We start from the raw sequence: 26,983 nt of genomic DNA, 5'->3' as shown, positions 1-26,983 counted from the left end.
TGCCCTGACTGGGAATCAAACCCAGGGCATCCACATGCTAGGTTGATGCTCTACCACTAAGCCAACCAGCCAGGGACAAAAACAGAGAATCTTTCAGGATGTTCTAGTGATAGTGAAAAAGTCATTCTGCTTTGGTGATGTAAGATTTAGATGTGAGGAGCTGAGCAGCTGCTATTTTGCATTAGAGTAGAAATATGGAAAAGCATTATGTTCTGGACAAATGTGGGAGTACCAGCGAGGCTGCCATTCAGCACTGGGAGAGGTGATTGGCTTGAGGTTTGGGGTTGTAGCTCAGTATGTCATCTTTTCTATGCAAACTTGTTCTTTTGGGGGCTTCCCCAAATTTAATCTATTTACTTGGATTCATTTCCTTCCTTTCATTTTTTCTTCAAAGTAGAATCATTCTTGAATGGAATCTGAGAGTGTGAATTTCCTGGTTGCTAGAAATTCTCTAGATTTTCTTTGACCTCAATTCTGATGCCCCTCTGCTGGGTGGCCAGGAAAGTCTGCATATTACCTCTTCACTCTGAACCCCTGGACCACAGCTACAGCAGCAGCCAAACATATACCGTACTTTCCTTGTCTGTATTTCATTCATTTTAATACATGCTTTGAGAAGTCTCCATAAAGTGTTCTCTAATACTAAGTTTAGATAAATGGGGTAAAAACCACTTCATGCTTGAGAAACTCAGAGAAGATAATAACCCCGTGGGGCTCCTCTGGGGCTAAGGCAGGACAGTCTGTTAAGAGCTTGGTTACTGCAGCCACGTTGTTGCTGTTCATGTTCAAACCCCACTGTACCCTGGGCATGTGGCCTGGGGCACATTAGCTATTCTCTTGGTACTTCAGAATTTTTATTGTAAGTTTGGGATAAAAGTAATATCTGCCTCATAAAGTTGTTGTTGTGCATATTACATAAATTAAAATGAGCAAATCATTTAAGACCAGTGCCTGGGTGAAGTATACAATAAATGCTGACATGATTCATCAATGGCTTGCTTCTCAAATACTCTTTAGTGGGCACAATGTTATGGGTGCAGGGAGGGCAGTGGCCACTCAGACATGTAGTCTGGTTGGGGAGATCAAACAGGAACAAAAAGAATTATAAAATGGACTTTACATAATATGATATATACCTTATAGTGCTTTGAAAAGCTGAACTTTAAAAGTACTAATGACTAATATTTTTAAATGCTTTATTTTAAAATGTGGGTTTTGTATAAATGACAAAGAAGATTGAATCTATTTTACTTTGAGCATTAAAAAAACAAACAAACCAGAATATTGAATTTCACCTCTTGAAAGATTTTTTCCCAATTCTACCAGTTAAGTGACAATTTTCTTTCTACAATATAAGTGTCCATTCATTGTTTCCTACTATGCCTGAGGGGAATGTGGATGGAAAGACTGAATCATTCATGTGTTGCTTTCTCTTGCTTTTCCTGAACAAGGTGATGTCTCATCTGGGGACACAGTGTCCAGGTGAAAGGTGGAACCACAGCTGACTGAGAAGAGTATCTATATACTAGTGCTAAAACCTCATAGCTAGGAAGTCTGTCATCCATTCCCCACAAAGTTAAGCTTTCCAAATGTAGCTATATTTTCAGATAAATAAGCTTCTCTCCTCCTCTCCCCCAGTACTAAGTAGTACTCAATTATTTAGTTAAGACATTAACTTGTAATATGTATTTTATGTGTATATTATATATAAAGAGAATTTACTACTTAACCATTGCTATTTACCAATTACATGGAAAAGTTGATATGCACTTCTAGCAGAAATAGCACTATGCACTGTCAATGATTTCATGAAGCCCCCAGGACCTACAAGTTACATAGACTCATTTAAAAAAATTCAGAGCATGTATTTAAAAATCTTGTTTTCTCTCCATCCCCTCTATTTTCATAACACGTCTCTCCTAAATGTTATTACTGGGTATGGGAAGAGGTTGTTGTTATCAAAGGTATTTCTAATCTTTTGTTTTTTCTAGGTTGAGCAAAGGTAGTGAGTTATCAGTTTAGAGGTAGGATAGATCTTATCTAGGGGAAACTAAAAGACTCCATTATTTCAAAATAATTCTGAACTAAGGGATAAGGCTAATAAATTCTCTTCTCCTGGTGTTTGCAACCCTGACTGAATGGCTTAAGTCTTGTAAGTCTCAAATACAGATTCATTAATTCATCAGTGTGCTAGGCTGTGAGGACACAAAGATAAATATGACATGACTCCTTCACCCAGGAGGCTCACCCTTCAATAGGAGTCACATAAGTTGGGTGACCGACCACCACAGGTAGGCTAGGACTAAGGGGTTTCCTAGGGCACGGGACTTTCAGTTTTAAAACCTAACAGTCCTGGAACATTCTACAAATGGCCAGAAAAATATATAACACAAGGTAAAAAGAGTAGAAATTTGTAGGCACAAAGTGAACACCCAAAGGAAGAAAAGACAACTTAGTCTGATGGTTCAGGGAAAGCCTCACAAAGGAAGTGACACTTGAGCAGATTCTAGAAGGATGGATACATTTTGACAGATGGAGAAAGGGCCATTTAGGAAGACAGTACTAGAGACAAAGGTGTTCAGGAAGATCCAATTCTGCTAGACAGAGAATAGGGTTGTGAATCCATACACGTGTATGGCTGCTTGTGGGTGGTGGGTTTGTGGGAGGAGGAGGCCACAGGGAGAGGAGTAAAGCTGTGAGGCTGGAAGGATACTTCCAAGTTGTAGTGTGAGGTTTTATTTCATTTTAATGTCTCCCTGCCTCCATTTATGACTGAGTCTAGTCAACAACCATAGTTTTGAAAGACTCTATTCCGGAAGATGGATCTTATTCTTGATGAAAAGGATGAGCTTCACTACAGCAACCATATAAGAACATGTTTTTGCTAGAACTCTCAATTATTTCAGCATCACCAGCTGGCTGTGTACAATGTACTAATTATTATTTTTACCTGAGGTTATGAGGTTGAATAAGATGTATTCCATGACTATGAAGAATCACATTTTCCAGAGAACTAGACATTACATTGTGCTGGAAGGGGTGAGAATAGTCTGACCCATACTATGATCTATTTTGAACCAGATTGCTATTTCTTAATAAATTATTTATAAGTGGTTAAAATGTGAAATCATAATAGAGCCTAAGTAAACAGAACACCGAAAACTATGATTCACTATCATATACCTGTGTATACATAGTACTCATTTATAATGACAGACATACACAACCGTGGATATAGGGTCGGACTCCAAAGAGAATCAAAGAATCACCAAAGGCACTTGGAATAGTGAGGAACCACGAATACTACATCGCTGGCGTCAGGGATAATCCAGGAAGGGGGGAGTCAGGGAAAGAGCACTAATGAGAGATGAACTAGGCTGGGGGCCAGACTGTGGCAGATTCTCAGTCAATAAGACATGAAAATAATTCCAATTCGATATAATACCTAAACTCCCCAGGTTTCCAAGTCCAACAATCAGAGTGAGAAAAAGATTTTTAAAAGTATTATTTTTAAAAGATTTTATTATTTTTAAAAGATAGTAAGATTTTAAAAAGACTACTGTGTTTATATTATTGTCCAGACCAGGAGGAAATAAAATATATAGCTATCCCTTTTATATGCTAGAAAATAATGCAGGTGGAATCACAAAACCAAATTTTAAAAATACTTTAGATGAGACTTAAAAGAGACTTTCTATGGCCTGGAAACTTAGAAGCTGCAAGAACCTTTTAATACCTTGCTACTAATAAGTGGCCCGGGGGCCTGGGGCTTTCATTCTAAAAGGATAAGGCCCCAGGGAAAGAAGTCATGGAAAATAAGTGATGGGAATAGCGTACAAGGTTCAGCAGGACGAAGAGCAAAGAAAGGTGGTAATGAGTTACTTCATTGTTGTTTCTGAGGGATGAGCATTGTTGCAGAGTTTTATATAATTAACAGGCTATGTCTAAAATTATGCCATTGCTGGAAGAGCAACGCTTCAAACAGACAGATCAGCAATTTTCAATCAGTGTGCTACAAGGATTTTTTAAAAACATGCAATGCCTGACTATTTAGTCAGAGACATTGAACTCTTTCCCCTTAGATTGTTAAATAAAAAATGACAACAGCCAACACAACAATAGCCATCCAGTGTGAATGAATCAAAATAAAACCTATTTTTTTGTCAGATCTCAAAAAATATTTTTTGGTCTGCTACAGAATTTTAGTAATTACTTTATGTGTGCTGTGAGATGAAAAGGTTGAAAATCACTGGGAGAGAATGATAATTTCATTAAAATGTAATGGGGTTGTATTTTCAGATAACTTTTTTGTTCCTTTCCATAATACATATACAAGGTTGGTGAATTTAGGCCCTACCTTGGCTGAGTTTGTATTTTCTATTCTAAATCTCTACATCAAGAAGATGTAAAGTGCAACACTGGATATTTCAGAAGAACATACCATTTTGCAAACCTTTAAAGTTACGTAGTTGCTGTTCAGATTTAAATTCTACTTAATAGATGCCATAATTTGTGGAGAGAAACTGAAGAATGAATGGCGGCCTTATAAATACAGGAGAGAATAAAGGGAATGGTGGATGGTAGGGATGGGAACTGATGTTCATCGAGCAAGTGCTATGTGCCTCCGCTAAACAAGTTTCATGCTTTTACTTCGTCTGCTCCTTAGAGAGGGTAAACAGGTTTTTGCAGGATCCCACAATAAGGTGCAGAAGCATGAATCAAATCCAGTTCAAATTCAGTAGTGCTAAACCCAATAACTCTGGTTTATGTGGTTCTGATACAAATACACACTTACTTTTCAAGTGATCCTACTTATATATACAAGCACAAGGTCTGTTTGCTAATTTGTAATATACCTGGGCAAGTGATTCTCAATTTCTTTTCATCAGTGTTCATTGTAGAACTGGAAACTTTCACATCATTGTAAATTACCTGCTGACTTTCTGAAGAGATAAAAATGAAAATACAGTACATTGTTTTGATTGTTAAATGCTTATTTTAAAGAACCCAATGATTATGTACATAGAAATAGGGACTGACCATGTTTCACAAGAGAACCTAGGTGTGGGAGATGCTTTGCATTTTGTAGAAGGACAGATGTAATGGTAACAAGAGCTTGAATGAGTAGCTGAGAGACCTGACTCAAGGTGATGTAGTTTTCCAGACAGAAAGGCCTCCTTCATGGGTTGTCTTTCAGCTCTTTGGGCTTGTCCAAACTCTAATTTTCTTGTATTCTGCCCTTGCCAACTCTGGAAGTTGAACCAGGGCCATGCCTTTGGCAATTATAATAATGATAAGATGATTCTGCACTAATATTATGAATAAGTTTAAAGTTGTATGTGAGTGAGCATGGGGTAGTCAATAACACAAGTGTATATGTCTTGTCTCAAGCCTTGAAGAGGAGGACATGTAGGTCTTGTCGAGGCCTGGTGATGCAGTAAGAAATGAAAACAGAGTACTTCCTTAGCAAGACATCTTTTTATGCTGACACAGCAGAACCTCAAGTGCTTGTGGGAACTCTGCCCTGACACACATAAAAGTCACCTGTCAGTGGTGGATTAGGCCATGCAGACGAGCACAGGCAGGGGAGTCACCTGTGCTCTCTGGAACCCTCGATCTCATGCGTCCCTCTTGGGTTTCATCAAAGTGAAGGCCACTTAGGGTGAGTCTGAGATATCATTCTCTCCCATTTCTGAGACCAAAGCAGCATTAGTGTGTCAGCTATATCTCAGGAGTCTGCCACACACAGCCTCTGAAATCCCCCCGTATCTCTGAACTGCAACTGCCTCATCTGTACTTCTACACTTCACTCAACTCAGAGGACTGTTTGAACAGTGTGCAAATATAATATGTGGAACTGTGCAAAATAAAGCATTGCATAAATTTAAGTTGATTTTAACATTATTTTTATATTTAGAGTCTGGGAGTCAAGTATAATTTAAATACAAACAGCATAAAATCTCTTAATTACTATTTTGGGCTGTAATTTTATTGCTACCACTTACTAACTTGATGGCCTGGCTTCTCTAAAATTAAGTTTCTCTGTCTGTAAAACAGGTATAATAGCATGTAATGTAAAGTGTTGTGATGAAGATTAAATTAGATATGTAAAATGACTACTACATACCAAGTGCTTAAGAGATGGTAACTATTATTTTTCTGGGTTGACTAACAGTTATTGAGTATTTACATATTAAGTCAATGCTCCAAGCTAAATTACTAAGTAATATTATAGGAAAAAGAAAATCATTCCCATCTACTTATCTATCTGAAAATATATTCATGTCTTTGTTTTTTTTTTGGTTTTTTTGATGCCTAATTACTGAAGATAGTGATATAAGAATGAAATGAGGGGACTTGGTGGTCATTTATTTGTGAGTGTTGTGCTCAGTGGAAATTGGAACTAAGATCTTTACATGATGACAGACTCAATACCTGGTGCTTAAAAAGCTTTCAGAAACCAAACTTCTAATGATGAGTTTTTTCTAGGCTAAATGCAAAACTAGTGTTTTTAGTTTTGTCTGTAGTAGATCCAGTCAACCTTGTCAGCCACAGAACAGAGTATTTTTTCTTGACAATTTTATTTATTTATTTGCTTATTTATTTATCTATTTATCTATTTATTTATTTAATTCAGTGAGAGGAGGGAAGGCAGAGACAGACTTCTGCATGTGCCAGGACCAGGATCCACCTGGAAAGCCCACTAGGGGGCGATGCTCTGCCCCTCTGGGATGTTACTCCACTGCTCAGCAATTGAGCTCTTTTTAGCCCAATGGTGGAGGCTATGGAGCCATCCTCAGCGCCTGGGCCAACTTTGCTCCAATGGAGCCTTAGCTACGGGAGGGGAAGAAAGAGATAGAGAGGAAGGAGAGGGAGAAGGGTGGAGAAGCAGATGGGCACTTCTCCTGTGTGCCCTGGCCGGGAAACAAACCTGGGACTTCCACACGCCGGACTGATACTCTACTGTTGAACTAACTGGCCAGGGTGGTTAAATGATTTTTGTACGAGCCTGTAAATTCAAAATCCTGGATATAAATTAAGACAAACTACTAACTAACGTCATGTTCTGTGACACAAAAGGAATTCTAAACAACATCTGTGTGTTGAAGTAAGAGATGAAACTGTAGCTCCCATGTGAGGGAGGAGGGTACTACCTTTCACCCACAGAGGTGACCGTGCTCTGCTTTATTTACGAGAAAGCTGTCCAAAGAATGACATGAACATGCTGTTTCTTTAGCTTCGGTAAATTCCCTTAGTCCTCAACAGGGTTAGCATCTCTCTGAGATAAATGTGATTCTGGTTGTGGAGCTATCAAAGATCAAAAAGACCTAAATGCCTGCCAACTACTTTAGTTTCAGGAAAAAAATTTTTTTTCAACAGCAAAGGAACATAAATGGCTGTGTATTTTTCAGCATGTTAGTCTCCAACACTATATGATCTTAAGGGACTGTTAGGATAATTTCGACTCTATGTAATTTTCATTTTATGTGCTAACTTTAGAACTTAGTCTCGATCTAAGGTATGATTCTAACGCAGGGGTCCCCAAACTTTTTACACAGGGGGCCAGTTCACTGTCCCTCAGACCGTTGGAAGGCTGGACTATAAAAAAAAAACTATGAAAAAAATCCCTATGCACACTGCACATATCTTACTTTAAAGTAAAAAAAAACAAAATGGGAACAAATACAATATTTAAAATAAAGAACAAGTAAATTTAAATCAACAAACTGACCAGTATTTCAATGGGAACTATGCTCCTCTCACTGACCACCAGTGAAAGAGGTGCCCCTTCTGGAAGTGCAGCGGGGGCCAGATAAATGGCCTCAGGAGGCCGCATGCGGCCCGTGGGCCGTAGTTTGGGGACCCCTGCTCTAATGTAAGCGATGACTCAGATTGGTAACATGAGACAATTTGTAGATCACACACAAGAAACATGGTATGTTTAATTCAGAGAGAGAATTAATAAAATACAGTGTGTCCGTAAAGTCATGGTGCACTTTTGACTGGTCACAGGAAAGCAACAAAAGACGATAGAAATGTGAAATCAGCACCAAATAAAAGGAAAACCCAGTTTCTGTAGGATGATGTGGCAGCATGTACGCATGCGCAGATGATGATGTAACACCATGTATACAATGGAACAGCCCACGGCCATGCCAGTCGAGATGTGAACAGTACAGAGGAAAGTTCAGTGTGTTCTGTGGCTCACTAAATTCGAATCCATGAAAAAAGTGCAATGTGAATATAGGCGCATTTACAGGTATAACGAAGCGCCACCACATAGGAATAACATTATTCAGTGGGATAAGCAGTTGAAAGAAACAGGCAGTTTGGTGGAGAAACCCGCTCTGGTAGGCCATCAGTCAGTGATGAATCTGTAGAGGCTATACAGGATAGCTACCTAAGGAGCCCTAAAATATCTGTGCATGAGTCCACATCGAACTGCACTGAATAGGTATGAAACTGGGAGAGTTTTCTTTTTATTTGGTGCAGATTTCACATATCTATCATCTTTTGTTGCTTTCCTGTGATCGGTCAAATGTGCACCATGACTTTACGGACACACTGTATATAAGCTATTTCACAAATTATAGATGACAATAATCTGCTGGTGTATGACTGGTGGCCAGTGCCATGGCCATGGAGATGCAGGTTCTCATTGGATTCGGGCAGATGGTAAAGGAACTGTGGAGCCAGAAAATGATGAACCATTCCTTTATTAAAGTCTCAATGGTGGACAAGCAAACAGGGAAAACTGCTTCCCTTTCTCGCAGGGCTCCCAAGCCCTGACTCGTCTTGGGTTTCACAACCCGGACTCTTTCTCCAGACTCTCCTTCTGGACTCCTAGGCCCCTATCAGCCTCAGCACTCCCTCTCTCTCTCTCTCTAGACTCCCCAGCAAAACAGGTTGGGGAGAAAACCTCTTCTCCAGCAAACAACAACAAACAATTGCCCCTCCCCATGAAGGCAGGCAGTCCGCAACCTTTCACAGACTATGGACACATAGCGCTGCCCCATGCCAATGCAACAAGTAGGCAAAATATAAGTGAGCAAACCTGTTACAAACTTGTTTGTCTGACAGCTAGTTATATAACATTGCCCTGGCAAGAGACAAACAGAATTGTCCAGTGAGCGATGGGGACAGTTTTCTCTTATTTGTCCTCCTCCAGCAGGAGTGACAGCGCTTCCCATGGGGCTCTAGGTCCTCTCCGTGCAGGAACAGTTCTCACTGAGCAGGTCACATCATCTAAAAAGATTGTCTACAACCACTTAAGCAACAGTTCCCTAAGTGCAGGCTGTCCTCCCTGCCTGGACAAGGCCACTTTAGGTTTGCACGGCCCTATAAAGAAGGAGTAGGAGGGACTGTGGTCCTGCTTGGGGGCACACAGCATGGTGCTCCCAGCGGGACGGTCCCCTCTCCTGTGTCCCTCATAGGGCTGTCTCTCCCCTGAGTTCCCCTAGGCTCTGCTACACAGTGTGTCATTGTGTTGTTGGCCTGAGAGTAGCCTCTCCAGAGGTGCCCAAGAAGAGCCTGATTTCATTTGTTAGATTCATAGAATATTCTTAAGACAAAAAAAGTCAGGGTTTATGTGACATTTATCTTTCTTTACAAATATAGTCTCAGAGAAAAGTTGATAAAAGCTGGAGTAATTATTCTCTTGTCCTTTACTACTGATTTCAAGACAAAGAAAATAATTTAGTAGAATTATAAAAATTAGTTTGAAAAAAACATTTTTTTGTAAACCTGAAGTCAAGGCAAATACTTCATTTTTATTTGTAAAAGTCTACCTGCAATTAAACCAATTTAAAACTTCTGGGTGCCTGAAACATTGTTTACCTAGAACCAGAAGATTTCTTACATAAGGTAGTTTATGAGATCAAACAGTTGCTAATAAAAGTATATTTAATTACAGAGTCAACTTTTCTTTGGTTGAAAAGATATTCAAGGAAAAAGAAAGTAACTAAAATACACAACAAATTTTGATCTTACTCGAATGAACCAGCAATGATAGTATCTCAGAGCATGAAAAACTACCTCTAATTTCAGGTAAGGGTAAATGAAGGGGTTGTATTCAGGTTTTTCCTGCATGGGATTGCCTGACCTGTGGTCGTGCAGGGGTCAAGCATTGATCTGCAATGCTGAGGTTGCAGGTTCAAAACCCTGGGTTGCTTGGTCAAGGTACATACAGAAAGCAACTACTAGGAGTGGATGCTTCCCACTCCTCCCTACCCCCTTTCTCTCTCTCTCTCTCTCTCTCTCTCTCTCTCTCTCCCTGCTCTCTCCAAAAATCAATACATAAAATCTTAAAATATATATTATATATATTTGAGGGATGCTGGCATGAAGAGTAGAAAGAAACCATAGCCTTTCCTGATCTGTGGTTGAAACGTAGTATTATGAAAGTGAATCAACAGCCAGCTGGAATTTATATGGTATGAAATGATTAAGTAGGTACAGAGGAGGTAAGTAGGAATGACCAATTACATTCAGAAGCGCTAATCTCGCATAAGGAGCATGTGTACAACTCAGAGATCCCTCACTTATGAAGCCTCATTGTTGTTGGTTTTTTTTCAAGGAATGATGCCACAGACTGTAATTGGCCTAGGTCAGCTGTAAGTAGGTAAAAATGTAAGTCTAATGATTCAGTAAAAAAGAGCTATTTGTAGGTCAGTTAGAGATAAGAGAACCTCCTATTTATATTGGTAGGTTCCTTTGGTTCAACTGTGAAGGTAACTGAGTTGTGCTTGTTCAGTAAATATGAGAAAATACTTTGTAAAGTATAACCATCTTATGTTAATATAAAAACACAGCTACTGACTTGAAAGGTCATTTTTAGCTGTATCTGACCTCAGACAGCTTCAACCTTCTGGCCATCTGTGACCGTCAGCTGGGATGATGGATAGAAAAGCCCATTACAAGTTAAAACAGTGCCTCAAACATTACTATTCCTCCTACCATCATCACAAACCCCAGGGATATTAGACGGCATGTACTGTAAACAATGGCGACAACAATAACTTCCTTAGAAATTACCCCGAGACACCCCCCCCCCCCCCGTGGCAGCTATGGAAACGGCACTTGCTTTAGCATCTGCACTGGGCTATGGGATTATCACTAATGCTAAAGAGACATTTCTGAACGTAGACTAAATATGTTTTTCTTATAAATCAAACATTTGTCTTAGAATTGTTTATTTTGGGGGGTTTACGGTAGTCATGAAAGAGCTAGAAAAGCAGTAGTGCCAAAGGAAAGGGTTCATCCATGTTATTGGGAGATATGACATTTATTTGAGCACTAACTAGGTATCTGAATTAATTATGTTCCACTGCTGGGAATGAGACTGTCTAGGTCCAAATTCTACCTCCATTTACTACAAACTCCATAGTTGTTTATTTTTCCCCAAATGTCATAGGGTTTAAGTAAGGATTAAGTGAGCTAGGATAGGTAAAGCACTTAGAATACTGTTTGGCATGTAATATCACTTCTCTCTCGTGTTCCTTCTGCTTCTCAGTAACCTGTCTACTCAAGATCTCACAGCTGGAAGCTGGGCTGGCATGCTGTGGAACTGCTGTCCACAGTGTCAGACACTAAGTGACAGCAACTAATACGAGCACATGCTGTCTACAGGGTTTAGAGCTCACCTTAGCACAGAATGTCACCGAGCAAGTTCACCAACAATGCCAATGCAGTTTAGCCTCTTCTATTACACAAATTTCTGGGGAGGACATTTTTTTGGGAAAAATTTCTTTGATAAATAGTTCTTTAAATAGCATCAAAAAATAAGTTGGTTAGCTTTTGAAGACCGAAGGAAAAAACTGAAAATTTGAAAAATTAACTTTCAGTACAAGAAAAACATTCTCTAAGAACAAGCAAGATTTTAAAAGGCTATGCCTTTCACCTGACCAGGTGGTGGCACAGTAGACAGAGTGTCAGACTAGGATGCAGAGGACCCAGGTTCGAAACCCTGATGTCGCCAGCATGAGCTCATCTGACTTGAGCACAGGCTTATCAGCTTTAGCGCGGGTCACTGGCTTGAGTGTGGGATCACAGACATGACCCCAATGGTTGCTGTCTTGAGCCCAAAGGTCGCTGGCTTGAGCAAAGTGTCACTCACTCTGCTGTAACCTCTCAGTCAAAGAACACACGAGAAAGCAATCAATGAACAACTAGGGAGCTGTAACAAAGAATTGATGCTTCTTATCTTTTTCCTTTCCTGTCTGTCTGTCTGTTTGTCTCTCTGTCTCTATCTCTGTTAAAAAAAAAAGGCTATCCCTTTCTGTTCATTTCTAATTGGAAATATTTTACAGTTGTGCTGATTTAAAGAATTATAAAATTAGAAAGGTTTTTCTTTGGAAAATTTTGAGAACTTCTCAAAGGCATGACTAAGAGAAACATTCTTTCTTTTTTTTTATTTTTCTTCTTTTTCAAGTGAGAGGAGGGGAGATAGAGAGGCAGATTCCCTTGTGTGCCCTGACCAGGATCCACCCAGCAACCTGTCTGGGGCCAATGCTTTGCCCATCTGGGGCCACGCTTGCAGCCACGCTAGTTTTAGTGCCTGAGGAGGAGGACCCATAGAGCCATCCTCAGCTCCCAGGGCCGATATGCTTGAACCAATTGAACCATGGTTGTGGGAGGGGAAGAAAGAGAGAGAGAAAGAGGAGGAGGGGGAGGGGTGGAGAAGCAGATGGTTGCATCTCCTGTGTGCCCTAAAAGGGAATTGAACCCAGGATATCCATATGTCAGGCTAAGGCTCTACCATTGAGCCAACCAGCCAGGGTGAGAAACATTTTTAAGACTTGATATTGAGTTAAAATTCTTTCTAACCACTTTGCAAGCTGCTACATCATGATGAATTTTCACTGTTAATAATGAAATGAATGTGATTTTTCTTTTACATTTAATGTTACATTGAAGATATTCGGCAGTGTTTTCCATACTTTCTGAAATTGCACAGAAATAATGTATTAGAGTAGCAGATAAGTGACATCACATGAAAACCCTGCAAAACTTTGCCATGAACATCAATCACATCTGCCAATCTGCACTCTCATTTTCACTGTAGTTATCTGGTTAGCTTCTCCACCCGCACCAGAGGAGGCAGCTTTGCAAGGAAGCTGTTCTGGAAAATTGTGTTTTGTGGATGAGCTAGTTAAGCAAATTGTGTAGCTGCCATTGAAATCAAAATGTATCCAGCAGACGTAATTTCACAAGAAATGTGGAGGAAGAAACCACATTTGTATAAAAGTCACAGCTGTTCAACTCTACAGTTTGCATTTTTTTTCATTAAAATTTTTTCCCCTTTCTTCATGAGCAGTGACAGTTAATTTCTGGTTAGTAACTTAAAATATTTTAACATGTAGCTAAGGACTGTCCTATCATAGATTTGGTGTTGGTCATGAAGAATTGGGCTAACTTCTCCCTGCTGCTATACAGAGTAGAAACTTGGTCTGGTTTCTCTGTACATGAAATAAGAGCTGCTGTAAATGAGATAGATGAGTAGCTGCCACTGTTCTCTAACACACAGAGTTGTGTGGCTGCCCTTACTGCTCCAAACTAGTGCCAACACCTCTGTGTTAAGAGCCATGCAATATGGACTCCTCCTCTTCCAAACCTTACAAGTGTTGCTCCCAGTGGCCATGGTGTCCAGGGCCCTGTGAAGTAGGGGGAGAGCAGCACAGCATGACTACCCATTGTTGGACATCCTGCTGTGACCCTGTATTAAAAGGGATCCAGAGAGGAGACTTTCTCTGGAGACCCCTCACTCATCTCCAGTAATGAGTCTGAGGCTTGTTTGGACCATTATAGATTCTGCCTGGGTGCAGAATCTTTCCTATCTACGCTATGTGATACTTGGTTAAGTTCCTTAACTTCTTCAGCCAGTGTCCTCGATGTAAACGTAGGACAATTGACCTCACTATCACTAGAGAAAGGGTTATAAATGTTGTAAACGCAGTTGAACACTAGCCCAGTTCATACTAAGTATTCAGTAAATGTTAACTAGTTAGATATGGTGATGATGATTGTTTTTCTGATTTTTCAATGTATTAAACTTGTAACTTTAAAATGGACTTTGCACAGGACAGAATTATGGCTCAGTGAGGTAAACTCAGGAACAGTGGTCAAAAAGCTATTTAATATAGGTTTTTCAGTTTCAATGTATAGAAACACTTTCCTTCTATGGATTGCTGAAATTCCTATTTGCTTGGCTGTGGCTGACAGGAGAACGAGTGTTTGTGCCAGAGGCATAGACTGAGTTCAAGCTGATGTGCCCTGCGGATGACAAAAAGGCCACTTGCAACTTCTGCTCCCAGTTGTCGGTCTGTTTGAAGGGTGACTGACAGCTGAGCTGGACTACTAATGTCCTCACATGGGCCTTTTTGTCACTGGGTGGGGAGGTAAAATGTTTTCATATTTTGTAAATAGCACCTCCAATTCCATAAATGAGTTTATAATTAAACATCATAAGTAGTAGTCCTGCAGAGAATCCATTGACTATCATCAGTAGTATTAATGAATCACCATTTTCTTGACTACAGATTTATCATAAAGACCACCTTGCTTTATTACATTAGCTAAATACTAAAATTGCAAATTCAAATGTATGATTCCTTAAGATATTGATACTACTGTTAGCACTTCAGTTACAATCTGTCTTAATCTAGGCATATTATATTTTATATTTATGATATTTTCACTGAAAAGTTAATGTAGCAACTTAAACTAGACAGTTGCTTTTTAGGTATAAATTAACTATAAGAAATCACCATATTTTTCGCTCCATAAGATGCACTTTTTCCCCAAAAAAGTGGAGGGGAAAATACCCGTGTGTGTTATGGAGCGAAAAATACTGTATTTCATTAAATATTTTGACACTATTTGGTTCAGAATATTATTTTCTTATTTTCCTCCTTAAAACCCTAGTGGTGTCTTATGGTCAGGTGCATCTTATGGAGCAAAAAATATGGTAATGATTTTTTTTTCCAACAAAATTACTCTATGGACTGAAAATGATAAATATTTACAATGCTCATATATTTGTTCATATAGATTTCACAAACAAAACTATTCAGAACCAATATATACTTTGTGAAAACTATAGTGTCATGGAGATGAGATTCACATTTTTTTTTTGAACAATTAAATCACGAAAACAGGCATATTCTGATTCAAATGGACAAGTTGTCTTTGTTGTAATGGAAAATATCCCTCATTTCAAGTAATATTACATAAAATACATTGTGGTATTTTAATTATTCTGATTATTTTTTCCAAAAGATGTTTCCAAGAAATATTGGGATATAATTCTTCTTAAAATTTTCTTAAGGTTCGAATGATGTATCTCAATTTTCTGCTTGGCCTTATCACACCCATATTGGTACTGGTACACCTTATGGTATCATATAGTTGGGAAAAGCCATGGCAAGTTAATAGGACAGGATGCAACTTGAAGGAAGTTAAACTATATCATGACCTCAACCATTATTTGAAATATAAAACTATTAAATGCCAGTCTGTCCAAATACAGGACATGACTTATTAAATTATAAGTAGTTTTCTGATTATGGTGGTGATATAAAAAAAATAAATAAAGTGGAGAAATATAGAGAGAAATATAATTAAAATAAAAATAAATAAAAGCATAACTATTTGAAGTATAATAATAATGAGGAGTTTTCTTTTAAGGTTGTAGTCAACATCCAATTTAATAATTAATTATAAAAAAGCAGCATATCTTGAAGAACACATACCTCAATGATCAAGAAAGTAGGAAGCATTATCTTCTGACATGTCAATGTCTCACTACTATGGTAGATAATTAGAGCAAAGAATAAAACTTTGAGTTAAATATTGTTTGCCACATTGGATTTCAGCTCAAAAGGAGCTGGGAAGGACACTAAAGAACAATCTGAAGAATTAGAAAACGGTAAGGGTCAGCAAACTACGTTTTGCAGGTCAAATTCAGCCAGCTGAATGTTTTTGTAAATAAAGTTTTATTGACACATAGCTATGCTCATTTATTTAAAGTGACAGATATGGTTGCTTTCAAACTATAATGGCTGAATTGAATAATTGTGACAGGCCATATCTGCCCTGTCTCTTGGTCCAAAATATTTGTTATCTGGCTTTCTATGACATCTGCTAATATCTGGACTAAGGAAAAGGTTCTTATTATATGAATTCTCCAAGGAAGCATATTAAAAATGAGATCTGGCATGTCAGATATCTCAGTTCTGTTTCTTTACATGGAACTGCCTTGGATTTCCGATGTAATAAGCTTTGGCACAGTACAATCTGATTCATTGAATTAAGACAAGATAGCATATATTGGAAATGCATCATGCTGATAAATTCATCCAGGGACTGGTATTAAATTAATATTAAAATATTTGTATTATTTATTTATTTATTTAGTATTTTTTCCAAAGTTAGAAACGGGGAGGCAGTCAGACAGACTCCCGCACATGCCCTACTGGGATCCACCCAGCGTGCCCACCAGGGGGTGATGCTCTGCTCATCTGGGGCATTGCTCCATTGCAGCCTGAGCCATTCTAGTGCCTGAGGAGGAGGCCATGTGGCCATCCTCAGTGCCCAGGCCAACTTTGCTCCAGTGGAGCCTTGGCTGCAGGAAAGGAAGAGAGAGATAGAGAGAAAAGAGAGGGTGGAGAAGCAGATGGATGCTTTTCCTGTGTTCCCTGTCCGGGAATTGAACCTGGGACTTACACATGCCTGGCCAATGCTCTACTGCTGAGTGAACCAGCCAGGGCCTAAAATATTTGTACATTTTAATTGGTTCACAATATAGTGAGATTAGGGGACATATAACTCTTTAGAAGTGATTTCTTTTTATTTTTGCAATTAGAGACACTTCCATGTATTCATCTTACTTTTTGCATCTACTGAGTATACCCACATGACATTAAAACATTAGCTACTATGTTAGAAGATTTTATGTGGCAAATGAGGTCAATTTACTTTGACTGGAAATAACTGACTTGGGTGCCAAAATTTCAAATGAAAATAGTGGGTCAAAATATTCAAGACAAATGGTGATGAGAAAGATGCTTAAAGGCAGGGAGCATTAGTCTTATTCATCCATACATCCCTAACATAAAGGAGGGCTTGATGCCTAGTAAAAGCTCAGTAACTGAATATTGTTAGAAAAACAATTCAGCAATAATTCCATTAATTTGTAACCCTTGGGTGAACCAAGATGGCAGTGGAGTAGGCAGGTGCACAGACTCCCAGCTAACACCTCCAAACTGGATTACAAATTAATTTAGGAACAATAAGTGAGAAAAACCAATTTTGGATTAAAAGAACAGGTCTGAAAACTAAGGAGCAAAGAGGAAGCCACACCAAGCCTGGTAGGGAGCTCTGAGCCATGGTAGGTGGGTTCCCCTGCTTCCAAAAGTGAAGGTGGGGTAAGACTGAGAGCCCAGAAGGGCTCTCCTTACAAGGAGAAGAGCAGAAAATATCACTTACAGCCACTTGCCTGGGGACCTGGGAACAAAGTTTGCTGAGAGAGCTGTCTTGTCTTCCAAAAGGAAAGTGGGGAGACAGAGACAGACAGTGATGGGCAGAAGAATGCTTGGCATGACCTGAGAAGCTGACTTATCCAGAGCAGAGGTGGTCATAGCTGGGGCAGGGGTTGAACCCTCAACAAAGCACAAGCCTAAAGTGGTTCTGGGTGACCCACCTCCAGAAAGCTCTCCAGCTCCAATCAGAGCAACAAGACACAGTTGAAAACAGAAAGTGGGGAGGAGAGGCAGTAACTCAGGTCTCCATGGAGATCTGAGATACACTTACCCCTACAGAAATGAAGAAAGCACCCTGCCCCCGGAGAGAAGCTGGCAAATCCAGCCTTCAGAGTCTCAGGTTACACCCACTGCATTCCTGGATACAGCTCCAAATAAGCCCCCTGCTGAGATCAGTAAACAAGACTACCACCGTGTTAAAAAAAACTGAGAAGAAAACAAACCAAGACTTCAAAGAGGCTCTACTAGGTAAGGAGATCACAGCTGGAAGAAGCCTACAAGTCATAGAGAATAATGGGTAAGCAGAGAAGCATAAGTCATAGGCTTCAACAAGATAAATATGCTGATAAAGTTTTGGATGAATCAGAAGTAATCAAATTACTGGATGCAGAGTATAAAATAATGATTTTTAGGATGCTTAAAGATCTCAAAGCTATGATGGATGGACTTAATGAACACTTCAGTAAAAAAATTGAAAGCATCAAAAAGGACACAAAAATCATAAAGAACCAGACTGAAATGACAAACAAAATACAGCTAGTGCTCGACTTACGACCACAATTGGTTCTGACAGACCAGTTGTAACACAGTTTGGTCATAACTTGAGTAGGCTATATGTACAGTACTGTGAAATGATGTTATAAAAATCTTTAAGTCATATTTTATCATAATTTTCTTTCATTATTGTTATATATCATAATTTTATTCGTTCATTTTATGCCATTTGTATCATCTCTACACCATTTTGTTTCTTATTTTGACATTCATCAGGTTTAAGTAAAACACTGTATTACCAGTACAACTGGTTTAACAATATCTTCTTGGAAGACATCTTGGGAGGGGTTTGATGAAAAATATCCAAGACACAAAACACAAATTTCTGTATTGAGTCTGAGATAACAGTTGAAACGGTGCATGCAGAGATGGTAGTACTGCTGGAAGCTGGTCCGTACTGTCATATGTACGCCCAGCTGGGCAACGCTTGTGCTGCCAGATGCAGAGCAGTCATGGCTAGCGATTGTGGTCGTAAAGTCGAATGGTCATAAGCTGCATAGGTCGTAAGTCGATCAATATTTGTATCAGAAATGAAGACTACACTGGAAGGAATGAAAAGCAGGCTGGATGAAGAAGAGGATGGAATTAGCAACATAGAACACAAGATAAGTGAAAGCATGGAAGGGGAGCAGCAAATAAAAGAGAGATGGAAAAAGTCTGAGAAAACTCTAAGAGAGCTCTGTGACAACCTAAAGAGAAACAACATCCACATCATAGGGGTTCCTGAAGAAGAAGAGAAAGAACAAGGGTTAGAGACCTTGTACAATAAAATCATAGCTGGAAACTTCCCTCAAAACAAAAGATACACATAGACTGAAAGTAAAAAGATGGAAAAAAATATTTCATTCAAATGGAAATGATAAAAAAGCTGGGGTAGCAATACTTATATCTAACGAAATAGACTTTAAAACAAAGACTATAGTAAGGGATAAAGAAAGTCACTACATAACAATAAAAGGAACAATTCAACAGGAAGAGATAACCATTATAAATATATATATGCACCTAATATAGGAGCACCTAAATATATAAAGCAGATTTTGATGGTCATAAAAGGAGAGATCAACAGCAATACTATAATAGTAGGGGATTTCAATATCCCATTAACATCAATGGCTAGATCCTCAAGAAAGAAAATTAACAAAGAAACAACAGAATTAAGGGATACACTAGATCAACTGGATTTAATATATATCTTCAGTACCTTCCACCCTAAAGCAGCAGAATATACATTCTTTTCAAGTGCTCATGGTAGATTCTCTAGGATAGACCACATATTAGGGCATAAAATGAGTCTCAACCAATTTAAAAAAATTGAGGTCATATCGAGCACTTTCTCTGATCACAATGGCATGACATTAAAAATCAACTACAATAGGAAAACCGAAAACATTCAAACACTTGGAAACTAAACAGCATGTTATTAAACAACAACTGGGTCAACAGTGAGATCAAGGAAAAAAATAAAAAATTTTCTTGAAACAAATGAAAATGAGCATACAACAAATCAAAATCTGTGGAACACAGCAAAATCAGTCCTGAGAGGGAAGTTCATAATATTACAGGCATACCTTAAGAAACTAGAAAAAGCTTAAATAAACAACCTAAGCCTGCATCTAAAAGAACTAGAAAAAGAACAGCAAGAAAAACATAGAGGAAGTAGAAGGAAGGAAATAATAAAGATCAGGGAAGAAATAAATGACATAGGGACTAAAAAAACAATACAGAGGATCAATGAAACCAACAGCTGGTTTTTTGAAAAAATAAACAAGATCAAGGAATCCTTAGCCAGATTCACCAAAAAAAAAAAAAAAAAAAAAAAAAAAAGAGAAAGAACTCAAATAAATAAAATTAGATATGAGAGTGGAGAAGTAACAATGGGCACAGTAGAAATACAAAAGATTGTAAGAAAATACTATAAAGAACTGTATGCCAAAAAATTAGACAACCTAGGTGAAATGTACAAATTCCTTTAAAAATGTAATCTTTCAAAAATCAATCTGAAAGAATCAGAAAACCTAAATAGACCAATTGCAACAAATCAGATCAAAACAGTTATCAAAAACTCCCAACAAACAAAAGCCCTGGGCCAGATGGCTTCACAGGCAAATTCTACCAAACATTCAAAGAAGAACTAACTCCTATTCTTCTCAAGCTTTTTCAAGAAATTCAAGAGGAGAAAAAACTTCCAAGCTCCTTTTATGAGGCACGCATCATTCTGATTCCAAAACCAGGCAAAGACAACACAAAGAAAGAAACTATAGGTCAATATCTCTGATGAATTTAGATGCTAAAATTCTCAACAAAATATTAGCAAACTGGATCCAGCAATACATGAAAAAAATCATACACTAGGATTAACTGGGATTATTTTGGGGAAGCAAGGCTGGTACAATATTCACAAATCAATCAATGTGATTTATCACATAAACAAGAGGAAGAACAAAAACCACATGATAATATCAATAGATGCAGAAAAAGCATTTGATAAAATCCAGCTCCCATTTATGATCAAAATTCTCAGCAAAGTGGGAATACAGGGACGATACCTCAACATGGTAAAGGCCATCTATGACAGGCCCACAGCCAACATCATACTCAATGGGCAAAAGTTAAAAGCAATCCTCTTAAAAAAAGGAACAAGGCAGCGGTGCCCCCTTTCACTACTCTTATTCAATATAGTTCTGGAAGTCCTAGCCACAGCAATCAGACAAGAAGAAGAAATAAAGGCATTCAAATTGGAAAAGAAGAAGTAAAACTTTTATTATTTGCTGATGATATGATACTGTACATAGAAAACCCTAAGGTCCCAGCAAAAAACTACTGAACCCGATAAATGAATTCAGCAAGGTGGCAGGATATAAAATTAATACTCAGAAATCAGAGGCATTTTTGTACACCAACAATGATCTGTCTGAAATAGAAATTAAGAAAACAATCCCCTTCACTATTGCAAAAAAAAAAATACCTATAAGTAAATTTAACCAAGGATGTTAAAGACTTGTACTAGGAAAATTATAAAGCATTGATAAAAGAAATCAAGGAAGATACAAACAAGTGCAAGCATATACTGTGTTTATGGCTAGGAAGAATAAACATCATTAAAATGTCCATACTACCCAAAACAATTTATAAATTCAATGCAATTCCTATTAAAATACCAAGGACATACTTCAAAGATATAGAACAAATATTCCAAAAATTCATGTGTAACCAAAAAAGAACACGAATAGCCTCAGCAATCTTGAAAAAGAAGAATGAAGTGGGTGGTATCACACTTCCTGATATTAAGTTATACTACAAGGCCATTGTACTCAAAACAGCTTGATACTGGCAGAAGAACAGGTATATAGATCAATAGAACAGAACAGAGAACCCAGAAATAAACCCGCACCTTTATGAACAATTGATATTTGACAAGGGTGGTGATAGCATACAATGGAGTAAAGACAGTCTCTTTAACAAATGGTGTTGGGAAAATTGGACAGCTACCTACAAAAAAATAAAACTAGACCACCAACTCACAGCATTCACAAAAATAAAATAAAAATGAATAAAAGACTTAAATGTAAGTCATGAAACCATAAGCATCTTAGAAGAAAACATAGGCAGTGAGCTCTCTGACATCTTTCAGAGCAATATATTTTCTGCTTTATCTCCACGCTCAAGGGAAATAAAGGACAGGATAAACAAATGGGACTATATCAAACTAAAATGCTTTAGCACAGCTAAAGACAATATGAACAAAATAAAAAGACAAATCACACAGTGGGAGAGCATATTTGACAATACATCTGATAAGGGGTTAATTACCCAATTTTAAAAAGAACTTGAAAAACTCAACACCAGGAAGATAAATAGCCCAATGAAAAAATGGGCAAAAGAGAAGAATAGACACTTCTCCAAAGAGGACATACAGATGGCCAATAGGCATATGAAAAAATGCTCAACATCACTAATCATTAGAGAAATGCAAATTAAAACAACAATGAAATATCACCTCATACCAGTAAGAATGGCGCTCATCAACAAAACAACACAGAATAGTGCTGACGAGGATGTGGAGAAAAGGAAACCTTCCTGCACTGCTGGTGGGAATGCAGACTGGTGCAGCCACTGTGGAAAACAGTATGCAGATTCCTCAAAAAATTAAAAATCAAATTGTCTTTTGACCCAGCCATTTTACTTTTAGGAATATACTCCAAGAACACCATAGCACAGTTTGAAAAGGAGAAATGCACCCCCATGTTTATGGCAGCATTGTTTACAATAGCCAAGATCTGTAAACAGCCCAAGTGTCCATCAGTGGATGATTGGATTAAAAGGCTGTGTTGCATATACACAATGGAGTACTATGGGGCCATGAAAAGGAAGGAAATATTATTTTTTGCAACAACATGAATAGAACTGGAAACTATTATGTTAAATGAAATAAGCTAGGCAGAGAAAGAACTATATCATATGACCTTACTCACATCAGAAATCCAACGAACATTACGAACTGAGGAGTGGAATAGAGACCGAGGTGGGATCAAAGGATCCAGAGGGAAAGGGGATGATAGGCTGATAGGATAGGATGAGAGCAGAAAAGCAAATCCTGGAGGGAAGAGGGGAGGGCATTACGGGGAGAGACAGGGGTTGGTACTGGTGAACACGGGTGACATTAGAATCTATGTAAACATAATAAATTAATTAATAAAAGAATTTGATTTTAAAAAATATATAACCCTTGACCATCCAGATTATCATTGTAAAACAGAATATGACTAGATAAAACAGAGTTTGATCTGGATATATAATGTGAACATCTTTTGTTTTCCAACCTGTGCACTCCTTTGGACGTATACTTCCTATAAGGAAAAATGTAGGCTTTGCTCTTCCCCCCAATAACATAAACAACATTATACAATAGAAAATAGAAACATTTTCTATCAGAAAATGGCATTCTGGAAAAACAAGTCACATTTAACTGTTGAAAATTATGAATATTACTTGATTTTCCTAAAAAAATGTAATGTATGTGCTTTCATCTTTATTAGGGGTTTTATTTTGAATAAAAGGGTGCATAGAGGGGATAAGATAACATATTATGTTTAGGCAATGAAACCTCCAATATTATAGAAGTCTAATCTACAGAAAGAATACTATTGATTTGAAATGGAATCTTAAAAGTGAGAAAATAAGGTATTATTAAAGTGTACCCAGCAAATATTTTAAGGTCAATTTAAAAAAAATTAAAAGGGGGTAGTCATATCCTGGAACTCCTACAGGTCTACCATATCATGCTTTTTACTTTAAAAATTTTAAATTTCTTTTGAATGCTGATAAACAGGAGATGCCAAATCTTTTTCACCTGCAAATTATTTCCTTCTTTATTTGATCCAGCTAATATCACTGTTTTGTCTTTTTCCAAATAGCTCCAGATATATGGAAAAGATTTATATAGGCAGATGGGGATCCTCAAACCCCTCAGCGAGATCTTCTGAGCAGGGCTTTTAAGATACCTAGAGGCAGAAGAAGCCCAATAGAGATCAGGGGAACTACCAGCTTTTAGGATATGCCCTTAAAGGCTCCAACACCCCAAAGGGGTCTCATAGGATGCCATCTGGGTCCTGCTTCAATAGTGGAAAGGAAGGTCTAGCAGGGGTTGTCAAACTTTTTATAAAAACTGCCCATTTTTGCAGTGCTGGTAGACCTGGTCCCTACTGCCCACTATTGGGCGTTCTAGCTTTCATGATGGGCCAATCGCAGTGCTGTTTGGTTGTACGGTAGGGACCAGGTTGACCAGCACTGCAAAAATGGGCGGTTTTTTGGCCCTGGCCGGTTGGCTCAGCAGTAGAGCATCGGCCTTGTGTGCGGGGGACTCAGGTTCGATTCCCGGCCAGGGCACATAGGAGAAGCACCCATTTGCTTCTCTGCCCCCACCCGCTCCTTCCTCTCTGTCTCTTTCTTCCCCTCCCACAGCCGAGGCTCCATTGGAGCAAAGATGGCCCGGGCGCTGAGGATGGCTCTGTGGCCTCTGCCTCAGGCGCTGGAGTGGCTCTGGTCGCAACATGGCGATGCCCAGGATGGGCAGAGCATCGCCTCCTGGTGGGCAGAGCGTCACCCCTGGTGGGTGTGCCAGGTGGATCCCAGTCAGGCGCATGCGGGAGTCTGTCTGACTGTCTCTCCCTGTTTCCAGCTTCAGAAAAATGCAAAAAAAAAAAAAAAAGGGCGGTTTTTATAAAAAGTTTGACGACCTCTGGAAGCCTGCCAGCCTCTGCTGTGAGGAAACAGGGACTCTGGAAGGTAGGCTTCCCCCTTGCTCCTCTAAGGGAGGGTTCAGTCTCTTCCAGCCCTGCTCTAGCCACCTATGACCTAACCTTGCCCAAAATGCTGGGGTTTGCCACTGAAGGCTGAAGGTGCCCAGGGCCGTCAGCCCCATCTATGACACTGTGGACGAGCCTAGGGTATTTCATCCAAGAAGCAGGTAAACTGATCTCATTTGCACAAGGGCCACTTAACTATGTCTTGCCTGAATAGTCAGGTTTTTTATTCTTCCCTCGAAGATCTCTGTTGTGGGTGTTGATAGTCCTATTTTCTGCTGCTTTGTTTAATATATAGTGTTTCCTTTATTCCTCCTACCTCAATGCCCCACTCATATTTCAGGCTGGGACCTACTCTGAATTTAGAGCTCTCTTTCCCCCTTTTGCCAACTTCTATTATGAAGCTACCTTTGCCACCCAGCTTAGTGTATCCCAAGGTTCTCTTTACCATGCCACAGTCACAGAGCTCCAGGGAAAAGCAACCTGGTCTCATCTCTCCAGGCAGAGGAGAATAGAAGCTCCATATCCATGCATGCTGCAAATGGCTTTTGCAGTCTACTTGAATCATTACCAGCTAGAAGCAGTGGTCATTGGGACTTGGACGTGAGCTGCAAAGTATAGAATTGTGACAACAATTCCAGTGCCATGCAGACTTTTTCTGGATATGGACTTTTCCTGGACTCCTGCTCCTTGTGACAGCTCCTAACAGACTGAATTGAGGTTGGGTTGCATTTTTCAGGGATTTGGCATGGTGTTGGGGCCAACTTGGACTTGGTGAACATGTTAAGGACACTACTCTTATATGGATTCTTGCTGTATTGGCCAAGAGTTTGCTTAAAGGCTTTAATCACTGTAAAAAAAAATAGAAGACTAGATAAAGAATATGTGGCACATATACACCATGGTATACTATTCAGCCATAAGAAATGATGACATCGGATCACTTACAACAAAATGATGGGATCTTGATAACATTATACGGAGTGAAATAAGTAAATCAGAAAAAAACAAGAACTGCAGGATTCCATACATTGGTGGGACATAAAAACGAGACTAAGAGACATGGACAAGAGTGTGGCGGTTACGGGGGGCAGGGGGAGGGAAGGAGGGAGAGGGGGAGGGGGAGGAGGAGGGGCACAAAGAAAACTAGATAGAAGGTGACGGAGGACAATCTCTCTTTGGGTGATGGGAATGACAAGATAACCTGGACATGTTTTCTTTGAATATATGTACCCTGATTTATTGATGTCACCCCATTAAAATAAAAATTTGTTTATAATTAAAAATAAAAAAGAAAAGAAAACAGGAAGCCAAGAAGAGTTTAGGCCAGGACGTAATGGAATCAGAACTTCTATGAGCGCTGCAGAGAGAATCTGGAGTCTGGGAGATGACTGGTGGCAACCTAAGGCAACAGGCCAGGTGACAAAGGATGAGATCAGATTCTCAATAACTGAGGGACCAGCGGTGAGCTCACCCAAACTTTAGGAGAGACTGTGGCAGGAAGGGTTGCTTAAAACCCGCCAATCAGAATGTTCCTCTCTAAAATATTTAGGTACGTATTGGATTTTCTGTCCCTTTTAGAAATCTCTGCAGAAACAATTTATTACATGATGCTACAACTTAATCAGATTGCTAACACTGTTTTCCAATCGGGCGTTTATGCACAGGGATTTACTTCATTTCACTTATAAGCGATATAATAAAGGTGACATGACTCAAGCATCAGACCATCCTTTGGCATAACATCTAGCAAAAACTTTTTTTTAAAATCACAGTATAGCTTGTAATTTCAATAAATCACAACATGCAAATTTCAAAAAAAGTGAGAAAATATCTAAAAGTTATTTCATCCTTCAACTGGAAAGTATGGCTGCTTCATTTAATTGACTTTGAAATATAGCTTAATAGAACATCTCATTTACACCCCCAGTCAGCACCCAACATTTTGATGGCAAAATGAAGGGCATTTACTTTGATATCTTTAATTATTACTCATTTATAGGACAATGTGAAACACACTTTTCCAATTGGTGTTTTAGAATCTTGAGTCAAAGAAAAGGAATGACAAATTAGCCAGAGTCTTTGTGGATACTTCAAAGTAAGATGAAAGGGAAATAAAGGGAATGTTAGCCACACATGCTCAATAAATGAAATACTAACACAATTTCATGACATGTTAATAACAAGGTAATATCATACTTAGAGACTTACTCAACATAATAAGTGCCATATATTGGATCATCAATTTTTTCCCAGCCATATGGAAGCTCTGAAAAACAAAAAGATATTTCTTTTAGTAAATAAGTAATGGATACCACAATTTCTAAATAAAAATTAATGTAAGTTAATTGCTTATGGATTGCAGAA

The 26,983-nt window shown here is 38.7% G+C and overlaps 1 protein-coding gene across 3 annotated transcripts in view; it reads right to left on the bottom strand.

Moving 5' to 3' along the window:
- MAGI2 (membrane associated guanylate kinase, WW and PDZ domain containing 2) overlaps positions 1-26,983 on the bottom strand; it is a 1,730,241-nt gene that overhangs the window by 404,455 nt on the left and 1,298,803 nt on the right. For all 3 annotated transcript variants that reach the window (XM_066240549.1, XM_066240550.1, XM_066240551.1), the window contains one exon: positions 26,828-26,885. In XM_066240549.1, the coding sequence (XP_066096646.1) occupies positions 26,828-26,885 (58 nt within the window). The remainder of the gene's footprint in view (positions 1-26,827; positions 26,886-26,983) is intronic.

This window comes from Saccopteryx bilineata, chromosome 7, assembly GCF_036850765.1.
Source record: "Saccopteryx bilineata isolate mSacBil1 chromosome 7, mSacBil1_pri_phased_curated, whole genome shotgun sequence".
Taxonomy (NCBI): Eukaryota; Metazoa; Chordata; class Mammalia; order Chiroptera; family Emballonuridae; genus Saccopteryx; species Saccopteryx bilineata.
This window is presented reverse-complemented; position numbering and strand designations above follow the sequence as displayed.